The sequence below is a fragment of the Parus major genome, chromosome 1, assembly GCF_001522545.3.
Source record: "Parus major isolate Abel chromosome 1, Parus_major1.1, whole genome shotgun sequence".
Classification (NCBI taxonomy): Eukaryota; Metazoa; Chordata; class Aves; order Passeriformes; family Paridae; genus Parus; species Parus major.
Window position 1 is genome coordinate 78,411,671 of NC_031768.1, and position 16,044 is coordinate 78,427,714.

Sequence of the window (16,044 nt, forward strand, 5' to 3'; positions counted from 1 at the left end):
CAAAATCACAGGTGAAGGACAGTGGTCAAGCTGGGGAAGGTGTTTTAAGTTTATTTTTGAGCCACACCCCTTTTATTAGGTCACCTTAAAATGCCATCCTTCCTATGCAGATTTCCTGCTTCATCAGGATAACTTCTAGTAAGATGTTCCTTAAAAAGGAAAATGTGACACTCACATGAATACCAGGCTCATAGAAAACCTGATCCTACAAACATACATGAAATTGACTAAACTGAGTGCCACCAGATTGTTAATATGAGCAAAGTTTCTCAAATTCATTTAATATCTGCCAACTTTAGGCATAAAATCTTGGTACTGTTGAAAAATTTCCTGTTGACTTCAAAAGGGTCAGGAAAAGGGTCCTTGAAGTCTTACACTTTAGCCAGCTGGTAGCACATCCTTCACCTCAAATCAAGTGTTACACTACTCAAGTGACTCAGAGGCTCCCAGAGTCTGTGTAATTTAGTATTTTCTATGTATTTATTCCCAAATGGAAGATATGGCAAGAATGAGCCGTGTGGCATAAATATCCTTCATTACTGCGTAGGTGCCCAGGGTGTTAAGCTATGACAATACCCACAGTGTAGGATCAAAGCCAGGCTTTAAAAGTTTCCCAACACATCTCCAAAAGGTGACGAATGGAAATGTTTACTGTTTGTTGGCTCCTAAGTAGGGATTTCTCTTTGCTGAGGACTGTTCAAGATTTCTGACTGAACTACTTTTCATTGACAAACATTAGCCAAAAGTCCTTTTCCACGCTCATAAAGCCAACATGCAGCAAACCAGTCTCTGCCTGGTTCTTCTTGAAAGCCCCTATCTTTTCCAGTGCATTGTGGGCTTCAGAAAGGCAGGCTTGCCTCCTTCTGCGTCCATTGTGTGGAGCCTAATTTATAGTCTGAACAAGCCCTTCATGATAAAAGATCTGCTTCTCCCTGCTCACTTCCTATTTCCCACAGTTAAAGCAAGTTTCAAATAAAGGAATCACGGGCCTCCAAGATTACAAATTAGGCAAAGTAACACTCAGAGCATTAGCAAAGACTTTGTACTCAAAATGGTAAGTGAAAGGCCTAGAGAAATACAATCAAATCAAAGCAGGACAAAACCTAATGCAGGAAGTCTTTCCAAAGCTGTTTTTAATGTTGCCCATAACAAATACCTTTGGTTTAGGCACAGACATACTGGAGTGAAAACTGGGTAAATGCCAGCAGCTGCTTTACAGACATTTGAAGCTAGAAGAATCTGCTTGGCTAATTGCTTGGTCTAGGCACCGTGTTGTAGTACAACCTATTAAGTGCCTCAATTATTTAAACTCAGGTTACACTTCTGTACAGGTTTTGAAATGCATTTTGATTCAATACTGCTTTCAATAGTGTTAGCACATAGCTTTATTTTCTACTTCCTGACAAGTTTTTCTTTCCTCCAAATCCTATGTTTAACATAAAAATTCAGTTTCCCTACCAACCTCAGTGGCCAGTTATTTATACTTCACTGTGTTCTTTGAGTTATGTTAAAATTGAAAGAAAAATCTTTACTTCATAAGCAAGGCAGTGCTGACATTACTGGATGTGACAGAAAAAAAAATCAAGGATTGGATTGGTTACAGTTTGGAGGAAATGTTCAACAGAGCAAAAGCAAAAAATTGAATTGAATCCCCATGTCTCTTTTTCTGCCCTAGAAGAATCCACAGCCCAGAACTGCTTCTGGCAGGCTCTAATGTCTTATCTACATTTTGGCCATGGTCCTCTAAGAAGAGCTTTTCACCATTCATTTAAGAGAACCACCCTCACTCAGGGTGACTGATCAGCTCCTCTTAAGAAAATGTTGTAAAGAGAAGGTGATCTCTGAAAGGTGAGACAGAAACTCAGAGTTAAAAGTCAATCCCCAGCACAAGAATAAGTTAAATTCCAAAACCTTCTGCAAGAAGAGACAGAAAGGAGCAGTAAGTAACTTCTGTCTGCTCTTCCAGTCTGGTGGGCTCCAGAAGAAGGCATTATAAGTGAACATGTATTGATCTGCAGAAACTTTTCTGAGGGAATTGCACATTACCCTCTGAGTGCCCACTCTACTGGCAAATAGTCAGGTGGTTTTGTAATAAGTGAAACAGAGGTGCTTTTTGCCTCCTCGCTAGGAAGCAACAGCCTTCATGCTCTAGCACATCTTTTCTATAGCAGTTAGGATGATGAGAAAGGAGAAGAAGGTAGGAAAATAAAGAGTAAAACCATCTTTTGCACATAGTAACGTCACTCCAGAGGCTGTTCTTTGAAAAATATAATTATCTACAAGGACAACATTCTCAATAAAACTGAAACATTATAATAACTTAAATGGTAGCTCAGTGATTCCCCCCTGTTCTCTGTTTCTGTGGATATTTTAGCAAAACTCAAGATTATGCACTACAAATAAGTAAATAAATGCTATTCCACTCCTCTGTTGCACCTGTAAGTAAAAAATCAGAGTTGTTCAGTAAAAAAAGAGGTTTGGGATAAACCTGACTCGTGATCAGGAGAATTTCTAATATTTCAGAGTCAAATTTGTGGCAGGAGTAGGCATTTAGATGCCATTAAAATGAATCTTTGTGAGGAGAGACTTCTCTCTGCTCCAAGGGCCCAAGACCCTTCTGCAGCCCAAAGGGAGTTGATGGCCATGGCAGGCAGCAGTCACTGCACAGAGCTGCTGTTCCAGCTCTCTCTCCAGCACACTGGAGACAGAAGCCCCAATCCCTCTGCAAAGCCAGCAGCTGCAGGAGTTGTGTTTCATGGGAATTTAGAGAAAATGTATGCCTCCAGCCTTTAATAAACAACTGCGTGGCCTCAAGCAATGAGGGATAAAAGAAAGGGAAAAAGCGAAAGTTCTCTCTGGCTAGATCAGGAGACTTAGCCATTCTAGAAGTTAACCACCATGACTGAAGTTTTATACCCACACTTCAAATATATAAATCCAACAAGTCAACATTTCTTCATATTCTCCCTTCTCCATTCCTCCCCATCCCAACTGCTGCCTGGATGGCTTGGGCATAGATGGAAGGGCAGCATGGTGACTGGCAGTGGCTCAACAAGTCCTGGCACTTTGGTTCTCACTTTGGAGATATTTTTTTTTAATTTTTTTTTTCCACAACAGTGAACTATTATAACAACAGATGTAACTTTTAAATCAAAATGATTTCCTTCCTCTCATGGTACAGTAATGAACCATGTGCACAGTAAGGCATGAAGGAAGTGTTGGAGTTTAAGTCATGCAGGGACATTGCTGAAGAAATTTCACCAAGTCCATGCAAGGGATCATGTTACCCAAACAAAAATCTTTGGCATTTTTATGCTGTATTTTATCACCTCCAACTGTATAATAGACAAAAGGCCAGGAAGAGACAAAGGAAAACAGCTGGGGTGGAATAAAAAGCAAGTGTTCCATTGCACATGGTGATCATCAGCTGTTTCATAATAAACCATCATACTTTAAATTATTTCATTGTTATTCAAGGGGACGTATTTATAAAATTGCCTTCTACCCACTTTGTCTTCTACCATAACCTCCTGCAGGTACAATTAAAAATGCAGGTGGTACTGTGTACATAGAACAAAATACTTATAATGTTGTTTTATCAAAAATCAGAATAAGGCGACTGAGAGCTATCAGTAAATAGATCTATTCTATGACATTTTTAATTAACCCTATCAGCTTTACATTTTTTCACTGTTTTTCTAAAAGGAAATTAAGATGAGGAAGATAACCAAAGGCTCCAAAGTACAGCTAAAAATACAGTAGGGAAGTTTTGCAAAATGAAGAAATAAATAGAAAGGCCACAATTCTGGCACTTTTCAGATAAAAATCACTTTTCAAATCTGTTGTGAAGACCAAAAGAAACACATACTCAGATGTCCTGGCCGCAATAAAATAATTAAACAGTATCTACACGGAGAGAAGAAGGTAGGGGAAGGAAGGGTCTGTACCCACTATTAATGCTGTACTATTGCAATCTGAAACTATCTTACATTCCTAAATGGGTCACATTGCTGTTAAAAAGAACGCTCAGGCTTCTTTTAGAATGCAACAGCTTTACTGAAATATGTTTTTACCATATGTTTTAATTAAAAATGTAGGGGTTTCATCCAACTAGGTTTTGAGGACTGTTACATGGGTCAATTTATAAAATCAAAAGCAGCAGAAACAATAAACGCAATGTCCATGAGAAATTACTTTAATCCAGCATGTTTGAAATTCCCTAAGCTTTTTAATATTTTTTTGGCTGAAGTGTTCGCAAGAAAGAAAAAAGGTCACATTAGGTATTCAGCACCATCTGAAATGTGGACTAAGAGTGCAGCCAAGATTAAAAAACACAGCATAACAAAAAAAAAAATAAAAAAAAAAAATAAAAAAAAAAATTCAGATATTGAAGAAAATGCCTTATGGAAAGGGAACATAAAGAGGTCAGTCATTCTCCGTCATTTGTCCACCGGAAGACTGAGAGGTGATTTGAGTATTGTGAGTGCCTTCCTGGGGAGAAAATAGTAGTTTTTAAAGAGTTCCTTAATTGAGCAGAGAAAGGCATAACAGGGAACATGGGCCAGATATAATCAAGCTTAAAGTGAGGGATGTTTTTAGCAAAGATGCAATTAATTCTGAAACTAACAGGGAAAACAGTGGATTTTCCTTCCACCTAACTTACTATCAACTGCTATTTTCTTACCAAGGGAGGATTGTTGGGAGGAAACATTTGACATTTTAGGGCTGGGTTATAAACAGAATATATAATCAGGAATTCAGATTGAGAAAGCACTCAGTGATTTACACAATTCCTTAGGAAAGCTGGTGTTGTGGCTCAGTGAATACAGATTTACATCCAAAGCATTTGAGCAAAAAGGCAAGGTACAACAGAAGCATCTGCATGTGCATGCATATATGTAAACAAAAATGTTCAGGCTTTCCTTCTGAATTATAAAGAAGAAAATAACATCAAAAATCTATTTTTTTTTTCATTTACACTTGGGGAGTAACTCAGATGTAGAATTTCAGGCCCTAAGTAATCCACAGGCCACAACTCCACCTCATATCAAAGGATTTTGCTGTTTGAAGTCTCCCTGGTGCCACACCTGGACCTCAGAGTCCCTGTCCTCATGCCATGACCCAATTCCAAACTGGTTCCCACTGAACAGATACCTAGGCTCTGCATCAGGGTCTCTCCTACAAAGATGTGTCAGAGCCAGCATTGCTTCAGCTGGTCACGTTTATCTGACCCAACTTTTAAGGCAATGAGCCTGATAAGCAAGCCTGGTTTTAAAAGCTTCAGTGGGGCTGCTTCATAGAAGACAGTGTAATCACAGGCAGTGACACTAAAGGAGGGATTCTTTGAATTTTAAGTTTTGCCTCTGAACAATTTCTTCTCTGAACAATTGATCTTGTGTCCCACATTTGGGTCTTTGGAGGATGAGAGGTATAAACTCCATTGAACACAATCAATAGCAATATTCCCCAACACCATGGAGCACTATTGTATTTTGGACTATTATGGGGTGACACAATTGTCAAAATCTAGGCTTAGCTGCCTGTGATAGGGACTCCCTCAGCTGGAGGAAGGCAAATTACTTTCATGTGAGCAGGAAGAGAACAAAAGGAGAAATAATGCTTTGAAACATTCAACAGCCGATTCTTTATAGCCAGACGGAAAGGCTCTGAAAAATATCCCCTCCATTAGTTATTGGTTGTCTCAAAGGATGAGGTTTCACTTGAATGGAAAAATTAATAATTTTTATAGCATATACATTCCAGTAACAAATGAATAACTTGCCAAGAAAGGAATGTGATATTCTACCTGAGTTGTGGCAATGTTTGTTCCATCGGTGACCTCCACAGTCATATTATACATTGACCTCTGCTCTGCATCCAAGGGCTTTGCAATGACAATAGTGCCCACTCCCTTCTTCGCGTCGAAAGAACTATCGTAATTCCCTCCTAATTGTTGCACAAAAATACAATCAAATTAGCCATCTCTTGAAAATCTCAATTGCAAGTATTCCTAAAAATGAGCATATCTGTTTAGTGCCATCTTAATGGCCTCTCTTAGCATACACAGTACGCCTAGTGGTACTTCTTTGTTCGTAACTCATTTATATTTCAAAGCAGAGTCTGTATATTAAAAAGCAGGTATCATTAAAATGCATTGCCAAAAATAAAGAATAAAAATCTAGCAGTACATTTAAGTAAACTATAGCTGAATCTGTAAAAATAATCAAATGGCTATAAGCCCCTAAGATATGTGCCCTTGTAGTTTGAATAACAAACAAGAATAATCATCTTTTTTTTATAGTAATAGTATAATAGTAATTTCAAAGGATTTTATTCTGCAAATTTTATTTTCAGGAAATTCTCACTGATACTTCTGGGTGCAAATACCATCATCTAGGTTTTTAAAATTACAATTATAATCAATTTTAAAAAAGCAAATAGAGATTTATTACATTAATACCAAGGACAATGATAATTACTGGCAGCAAAGGTCAAATCCTGCCAGTCTTTTAGGAATTATTCAAATAGATCTGACAGGATACACAACCTAAATTCTTTTCAATGCAGCAAAAACCCTCACAAAGCACTGTTCAAATGCTAACATCCCCTTTTCCTGATACTCATTGAATGATGCAGCAGTGGGAAAACCCTCCTAAGTACTGAGTGAAAGAAAGAAAAGGAAAAAAAATCTTTTAAAAAGTAAAAGAAAGCTATAAATAATATAATCTCAAATATCATTTTAGACTGAAGGGTTACAAGATTTGTCAGCCACAGCTATAGTTTATAAATTTGAACCACTCATTATTTTGGAAAGCAAAGCATACGCTCTCCCTGCTGATAAGGTGTTTTCTTACTCACTCATCTATAAAGTGTAATTTATTATTAGTTGAGTCTGAAATTTTTGGAGGCTAGGGACAGGGAGAGGTGGGACACAACACTGCTGACAGACAAACTCTTAAGGTATATTCATAATATGGCAATTCAATGCCGACCCAGTTCTACAGAGACGAAAAGCCTTTCAAACCCCACTGGTTATGAGACTTGTGTAACAGCTCCTGAAACCTCCTGAGATGAGGTCCACAGGTAGAAAAATATCCATCCCATTAACCTAGCTCTGGTGAAATATATATAAAGAGAGATATATGTGAATGGCTGGTAGCATCACAAGATGGCTCTTGAAATTTTAGTTCTGGGGACTGGGTAGAGAAGAGTCTTCCATGCTCTCTCATCTGCATGGAGTGCTGACCAGGAACTGGCTTTATTCTCAGAAGCAGTCATGCATTTAGTGAGAGAAGAAGGTTTTGGCATTTGAAGAAGTTGAAGATTGGGAGGTAATACAGCCAAATCACAGCCCCTGAATTCCATAATGCGAAGGAACCCTCACTTCTACCTCTTGCACGGGCTATTGCAAAGAAAGGGCAAGGTGGAAGAAGCATTGCTCCGTCCATCTTTGCCTTGAAAGACATTCCAGGACGGGTAAAAGAAAATGGGAGGACAAACTAAGAATGCAGGTGACTGCTACAGAGGAAAGGCAGAACTGATGAACTTCTGCCCACTGAAATGGTCCAAATGTAGTAATTTCAGATGTGCCATCAGACTTCCACATGCTGAATAGATGTATGTCCATATATACAGGTCTAACCCTAATAGATGAAGTTGTGGTCTTCCAGGAAATCACTGCCACTGGATCTGTTGTCATTTATGGCAGATAGAAACACTGCTCATTCCTTACCTGCATGCTGCAATCTGTCCTTGATATTTAAGCAATAGCAAGGAATTTGGACATTGATTTTATCTTTGGTGCTCTTTTTTAAAATAAAAAAACCCCAAAAAATAGTTTGCAAGAAAGTTTTTCTCCCCCAATTAATGTTTGAAATTGATTTACTTGAGAAAAATTGCACCATGAAAACCTCTTTTGAAGAAAAGAGCTTGAGATTCATGCAAGGAAATCTCAGCTGAAATGAAACTAGCCTTGGGACAGTAGGCACTTTCCAAAGAGAATGTTTCATACTGATAACCATGAAAACAAAGTGCAAGTCTATACTTTGAGATGCTTAATAACCATCTTAATGAGCAATCAAAAATTATATGCTATCAACTGGCACACACTTCCAAAAAAACCTGCCTTTAAAACTTCCAAGAAGTAACATGGAAGGATTAGCAATAAATGTTTTAAATGACCTTCTGCTGGCTTGGAGCTGGGTTTTCAGGGCACCACATGGTCTACTGCAAATAGACCAACTTCTTGAAGCCATTTTCATTAACTGAAGTATACTCTTCCCCTAAAAGAAGAACTGAATCCATCATGTGAATTTTTTATACATTATTCACATCTTCCAAAATGGTCTAGTGACAAACAAATTAATCTTGGTTGCCAGCCATCACAGCCTATACCTGTAACTAACCAGGCAATGCAGTTCATTTTACATAGAGTCATTTTCTATTAAACAAGACAGAAATTGCATCAAACACTGAAGCAGATTGATCAGAGAACATCCTGCTGTGAGATTTGTGATTATAATCTATTTTGGAGTGAAACCCTGAATTATTCATGATTCAGTCTTCTGCATTTTAAGAGACCATGGTCAGGGGAAGAACCATGCAGATGGATGAACTCCTGGGAATACTGCCTGCGATAAGGAGTCCTGCCTCTCATCTGCAGTTCTAGAGGCAATCTGCAGATGGTTTGTGCTGCTCCTTGGCTTTCATATATGCTCAAGACATTATATGAGGTCCTCATATGATAAATGCTTCTGAAGCTGCATTAAACACTGAAGAATAAATGAATTACATAAAAATGCTATCAAAGTTAAACATTAAGGGTCTTATAGATGTGTTAAGTCTATGCAAGGCCTACTAGAAGCATCCACCACAATCATCTTTGAAAGACGGGTGATGGAGTTGCACAAAAAGAGAGGTATCATTCTTCTGTAAAAACAAACAGGAATCCTCTCTTTAAAACTCCTGCAGCTGGGAACTCCACATGAAACCACTTCCTTCTGAAGGCACCCATGCAGAGGCTGGAGGGCTGAGGCCCTAGGAGGTGACAGCTGAGAAGGTGTTGGTTTCTGGGGTGATGGAGGCTGTTTTCAAAAGCCTGACACTGTGTCTGTACCGACCCTTGGGGAGTGAGCTTGCCTGCAGTGCCATGAGCTCCCACAGTATCAGTTTTAACAATTTTACTATTGTCCATTTAAGAGTTTCTGTGATCACAATCTTCAGATGAAAGAGGGCTAGGGATGACAGCATTTTGTTCAGCTGCTCAGTTTTATTAACGTGAATTTTCATTACTTATTCCACTTTCCAGCATTTGGCACATGCTTTTCTTTTTATTGTCTACTAAGCCCTGCTTTCAGATACAAGATATGTAGAAGCTGTCTTTGCTAATGTGCTTGCAATTGCATTAGGAAAGAAATACTTCAAATGAAGGTAGTACACTGTGAGTTCCTCAGGCACTTTGGGAAAATCAGCGACAAAGAGAGCAAGATGATTGAACTGACAATCTGGCTAGACAAGTTGTCCTGAGAAAGCATTTTAATACTGAATAACCCCAGAGAGATGTGGATTAGCTGTTGTCTACGGCATCATTACAGCCTAAAATGTAATGCTGACACATCTTCAATACAGTTTAAAGACTTCCCTTAAAATAATCTGATTAGACTGAAGCACTTTGAATAAAATTTTATGAAAAGTCCACATCTACTTTAAATGTCATCTTTGGATGTTGGAATGACAAAAATTCATCCAGAAAATACTTTTTCTCTCTAATGGATTGATAAGATTCCCAAAGTCATCTAGCAGAGTTATGTCTACACTTTGGACATCTAAAGTTAAGTGAGATGATTTCCACCCTTACTTTCTTGAGGTTGATTTTAATGCTTTTGCATAAGCCCAGGAAGCATTAAACTTTTAGATCTAGTAGATTTTAGAACTAGTAATTTTCTATGTCATCTAAAAGCATGTTATAAAGGATTTTCCAATTCCAGCTGTTATAAGTACAGCCACAGAAACAGCCCCTGGTACAGAAGATCTTATTAGCTGGTCCTCACTACAACTTTCTAGAGCAGCCTTTATGTTCAGTTTAACAGTTGGTATAGTAGAGTTAAGAAAGAGATCTCAGGAAATTGAACTGAGACACCTCTGAGCCAACAGACTTGAAGCTGTGTGTTTGGTATAGAATACATTTTCTGTCTGAATCCAGACTGTTACCTTCGTTCTTAGCTTATTTCTTGGCTTCATAGTCACTATGAACAATTTTTCGTCTGACAAAAGTCCTGTATACTTTGGAAAGAATTAATTTTCCTTTTTATAAAAAAGGTATCTAAAAAACCTCAAACCATTGAACCTTGTGAGGCTAACAAGAGAGATGCAATGGGCAGGCTGAGGAACACTTGAACTATCAAAAAGGATTTCTGAGGGTCAGCTGAAGAATTTGCTGAAGGCAAGGCACAATCCAGATCTTGCATTCTCACAGGACGTAGGCTCTGCATCTCTGTCCCTTTCTAATTTCAGTGCTGGGGTTTTTAATTTTCAAGCATATTCTTCTTATATTACATTTTGCTGAAAGCAGTTAATTTATTTGGTAGGGCTTTTCCTAGATGTGTTTCCTTTTTGGTAAAATGCTGAGCCTCCCCGTGTTCCTATCAGTTGCTGATACACATTTTAAGATGGGGTCATGCTGCTGAGAAAAACAGTTTTTTCCTCTGAGAAGAAAACATGTCAGCAAATCTGGAGAATTTGTAGGCAAATGAATCCCATATGAGGACTTTCTTCCATATTTTCCAGTGGGATGATCAAAAAGGCTGGGATTGAATACCATCTCAGAAATATCTGAAGACTTTAGAGAATCAGACTTGTTCAGCCTTAGATGCAAGGATGGATCACACTGAGCTCTGGAAGACACCCCCAATTCAAACATTGCTAAAACCTGGCAGGAGTGCTCCTTCACTGGTAGACAGCAAACGGCACACAATGTTCCATGTTCAAACTTAATAGAGCCACGATATACAGATATCCTCACACAAGTCTCATTTGGCCCACCATGCCATGATGGACAAATGGAGAAAAGAAATATGGGAGATGATCTGATTTAGAGAAGAGTCCTCTAAACTACATTTTCTTGGTGCAGAGAAGACTCTCACTTGTCTTGTCCCAAAAAAAGCTGACAGCAGTGAACAGTGATGATAAACTGGGCCAATTGCTACATTTCTCACATTGGTCAGGGAAGAGAATCAGAGCAAAACACAGAAAACTAATTCACCCTAAAACTTAGAGGTGAGACTAAAGCATCTCTAGGATTTTCACAAAAAAAAGCAAAGCCGAAGTTTTAATTTCTTTTTCAAATAATATGAAGTAAACTTAATGACTGTCTCAAGAAACAGAAATTCAACTACCGATTTTTTAAATTGTAACATCATAAATATCAGTAAAATGACAGGCAAATATTTATTTTTTGTACTGTATCATGCTAAAAAGAAAGTAATGCAAACTCTGAATTTTAGACAGAACTACTGTAAAGAAAGTCAAAGCCTTGAGTTTGCTGCTAAGAAGCTGCAAGCAAGGGCATAAAAAGCAGATAAGAAATCAGGAAGGTATTTTAGATAGTTCTCAGAGAAGATAATTCGAAGAAGGCTAGGGAGCTACATGCTTTTGACTTAAACATTAAATTAATGAAAACTTGCAGCACTACTAATTAAACGGACAATTAACTAAAATTAATAGATATTAAAATTATTGGCACTTAAGCACGCTTGGTAAAAATTCTGATGTGCTTTCAAAGCTTGGCTGCTGTTAAAAAGGCACAGGCTGGAGGAGGAAGCAAAGACAGAGAGAAGACTGTTTGGGGAACCAGAGAGATGCTGTGCAACATGCTACTTAAGCAAAAACTAGCACCATGCAGCTTAGCTCCAGTGTTCAAGTAGTCATCCCACCATCCCCATCAGTAACAAAGGAAAAAACGGAAAGGGCTCAATTCACCTGGTACAAATAAAGGTCTCTGACTTTTCTTGGAGTTCCCATTGAAAATTACTTTCTTATTAATGACTGAATAAATTTAATACAACTGATACAACTTATGTATTTCATATTGTGGGATCTGTATGAATTATGAATGGCATTGAATGCAGTCTGAAAACAGAAACCAGGTATGACATCTCAACTATTAAAGAAACAATCATCCAAGTATCCTGTTCCTCTCTAGTCCATCAGTGGAAGATGACCTTCCTGCCTCTGCGGCATCTTCCTCTCTTGGAGCTGAGTAACTCAAGAACTCAGGAACACCCACCTAAAGTATATATAATTAAGGTGCAAAGTTAGGCAGACAGAATACTTTATAGCCAAACTTTATCTGTTCTCCCTGTCTTTTATTTAGCTGGGAGAAAGTGCATGTTATGCATTAAAAAAGAGATCCTCTGGAATTCCAATGCCCATTTAGTTTGAAAAGGTCATAAAGAGAAAGGTCAAGCTGCAAACTCTATATTAAACCATGCCTCTACATAAGCCTTCGGGGGTTTTGTTGACATTACTGTGAACTATGCAGAGGTACTGAATCACAAAATACCAGATGGAGCAGGATCAGGTCTGGTTTTACAGCAGCACAGAAACCATCTCTTGCATCAGCAGTCACATACAGCTTTCTATATATGACAGTTAACTTCTACAAATACCCCACATCTTTCATTGGGCTTTTCAGCACTAGACTGCGATGTTGCTGATATCGAGGAACAATGAAAAAATGTGGGGTTTGACACTGGCTAACAGCAGCAATTCTGTCTGTAAAACTCTCAGGATGGGCTTTGTCTTTGCTCCTTGCATGCCAAATGTCTGGAACAGCAGGGTCTTCTGCATGCCCAGGATTGCTGGCTATTCCTGTTGCAGAAATGAGTGCTGTTGGGAGCTCTATTGTTTGTAACAGCAGCAATATTTAATGAAAACATTCATATGGTAACAGAACCAAAGTGGACGGTCAGGGTCACCGATTTCTCATTAAATCCAGGGAAGCTCTGTCTCAGTGACCTCTGCAGTGATGCAGCATCTTGCAACTTCAGAAGCTGCAGACTAGAGGGAAACCATTAGAATTGTTTAAATAGGGAAAATCTTATATATCCTTTGAACTATTTTAGGCATAAAGACCACATTGAATGACAGAGGCTAAAATTTCCTAATTTTCTCCCTATCATCTCTGTTTGGTAGGCAAAAAATCAAATATCATTCTAAGGTGTTGCTTGATTTAAAGTCACTCTTAATGAAAAAGAATGTAGTGGAAGAGCAGAGGCTTCCCTCAGGGCAGCATTTTAATGAGAATTGGTCAAGTTGCCATGGAAAGGACCAAAAGAAGTCCAGCAAAAGGTTCAAATAGGATAAAAACTGTCAATAACATCAAAAAGATGGATTTGTCCTGGGAGGAAAGGGTCAGCGAGGAAGGGAATGGAAATGTAAACATTAGTTAATAACCTGCATGTAGCATACTGAAGCAACCAAGGAAATGGCAGGAAAACCTTAGAAAACATATGCTGTCCTCCTCCAGGGACTAGCAGGAACGCCAGAACACGGTAGTAGCTTTGGGTTTAATTTTAATATGATTGGCACATCAGAAACTGTGCTACAAATTCAGAGAGGAAGTGGTGCTGCTTCTGTCTTTCATCTGCACAAACTGGCAATAAAAGGTGGATGAAAACAACTCTGACAGACCCTTTCTCCTGCAGTCCCTGTCCTTCCTGTTGGCTAAACCCATTTGCAAATAACTATGCTGAAATGGGAGCCAGGCTCAATCCCTGTAAATAAAGACTGCTGATGCACACTTTCTGCTAAGTCTATGGCAAAGGCTTTTTGTTTCTCTAATCTTTCATACAGCATTTGCTTTATGACCCTTCATTTAAACAACTACGCTTTGTGCAGATGCGCTGTTTTACATCCAAAGATATGCAAACATTACGTACGAGCATCTGCAAATATTGAAAAGCACAAGAGTTTTCCAGGGGAATTTCTCACTTTTGACATGTTAAATGAGTTATTTTAAATGACATTATCTGAATCAGCAGCAGAAGTGAGGAAAAAATACTTAGGAACATTGACTCCCATTTCTCCACTTCAACCAAGCGAGACCCTTTGCTCCCTGTCATTTTGGCAGCTAATGGCATTTCCCTGTGATTTTAAGACTTCTATGGGTTCTTCTCCTTTTTACTTAGGATGCTTCCCCCTCCCTATTTTTATAAGCAATTTTATGTAAGGCAATTTTGTGGTTGAAATCTCACATCAAAACACATTTCTCTGTTTCAGCTTGCATTCAAGACAAACTTTTGGTGGCTCCATTTGTAACCCATATGTTGAGGCATCCCATTCTGTTTCACAGTTAAATGGATGGCACTGGACTGTGAAAAGTTTGAATTAATTATTTGTGATAAACTGTGGAAAATCCGTGGATAAAATGATAATAATTGGACACAAATACAGTAAAAGCTGTCATAGAAAGAAATGCAGCACATCCATGTGTCGCATCGCATCCTGTCACAGGCACTTATGAAAGATGTAATATAAATTGTCTCAAAAAACTTGCAAAAAATAAAAGGCAGCCTGGATAGTTGTATTTTAGCAAATGTGTTTGCACTAAGGGTACCTTCTGTTGAACAGTTCTGCCCACAAGCTGTCTGTAGAATATAGAACATCTCTCGAGCATGCTTGCCACCTTGAAGCAGGGCAGTCGGAAGCAGAAAAAAAAGAACAGAATGCAGAAAAAAAGGTGAAGAAAGAGAGAAATGAGGGACAGCAAGTCTAAGTACCATAAATACATTTAGAAATGAGATTAGCAAAGTATGACAATAGAATTTAAATGACAGACAACATTAAGATTGCAGTAAATAACACAGTATGAAAAAAAAAACAATTCAGCCATACAGCGCTCTTTTTTAAGCTTAGCTAAGGAGTCATAACAAAAGCAGGAATATTATTGTTATTGTTATTGTTATTATTATTATTACTGTTATCACTATATTAAAATAGCATTTTCATTTCATCATTAGGATAGATATAATTGGGGGGAGGTGGGGGAGGTGCTTCACGGTTAGTTTTCTTGCTCTCAAAACCACACAGCCATGTGCTCTGCTTCTGGGGCGTCCTCCCTGCACCACTGGCTCCCAACTTACCGACGATATCGAACCAGAGAGGGATGTTAGAGGGCTCCACAGAGACCACCCCGACAATCTCGTTCACTTTATCGCTCTCCATGACGGTGAAGTTGTAGAAGGGTTCGTCGAAAGTCAGAGGCACAGGCGAGGGCGCCGGCTTTTTTATCCACTCAATATGGAGACGTGCAGTTGAAGATTTTTGGGGCCGGCCATTGTCCACTGCTTTTATCTGGCAGGCACAAAGAAAAGAGGGCTCAGGCTGAGCATCCCAGCTTGGCATGTCAGACCTAATTCTACTGCTGTGCGGTAACTGCTTGGAAAATGGGTTTTGTAATCCTGTATGTAAAATCCCATGAAGAAAGAGGAAGATAAACACTTTACATCTCAGTTCTCACTTTGTTGGAGTTTTTTTTTCTTGCATAATGCTTTGACTTTTCACTGAAAAACACCTGATTTTAAACTGAAATGTTTTTTTAAGGAATGCTGGTATGACAACTCATGCAGATGCAATTCAAACACTCCCCACACAGATCCTCCTCTCCAGAACCAGCTTCCCTCTCTGATTTCATCTTGTACCCAGCTCCCTCTTGCAGCAAAGAAGGAAGCTTTGTAATGACCCTGTGAGACTGTGCACTTGCAAAACATGCTCACACAGAGTATGCCTGACTGCTTTCAAGTGGCAAGTTTTCTGTTGGACACAAATATTCCTTATATTGCCTTCCTCAGGGTTTTTAATTTAATTAAATAAGTTTCAAGTAATTTCCCTCATTCTCCATAATGAATATAATTTAAAAATTTGCCGTATTTTCTTTTCTTTCTCCTGGCTGTCATGTTCATTAAAAGCTGCTTTGATTGGTGCTAATTCTTATTATTATGAAGTCCTCTGGAAAGATGGATAGACTTGATATTTGTGTGGCATGCT

At 38.6% G+C, this 16,044-nt stretch overlaps 1 protein-coding gene across 11 annotated transcripts in view; it reads right to left on the bottom strand.

Moving 5' to 3' along the window:
* The window catches only part of FAT3 (FAT atypical cadherin 3), a 340,610-nt gene that overhangs the window by 91,397 nt on the left and 233,169 nt on the right, over positions 1-16,044 (bottom strand). For 9 of the 11 annotated variants that reach the window (XM_015635120.3, XM_015635102.3, XM_015635076.3 and 6 more), the window contains exons 6-8: positions 15,141-15,351; positions 14,615-14,683; positions 5,807-5,946 (exon numbers count right to left, since the gene is read on the bottom strand). In XM_015635120.3, coding sequence (XP_015490606.1) covers positions 5,807-5,946; positions 14,615-14,683; positions 15,141-15,351 — 420 coding nt within the window. The remainder of the gene's footprint in view (positions 1-5,806; positions 5,947-14,614; positions 14,684-15,140; positions 15,352-16,044) is intronic. The other 2 variants (XM_015635094.3, XM_015635137.3) reach the window with 1 other exon arrangement.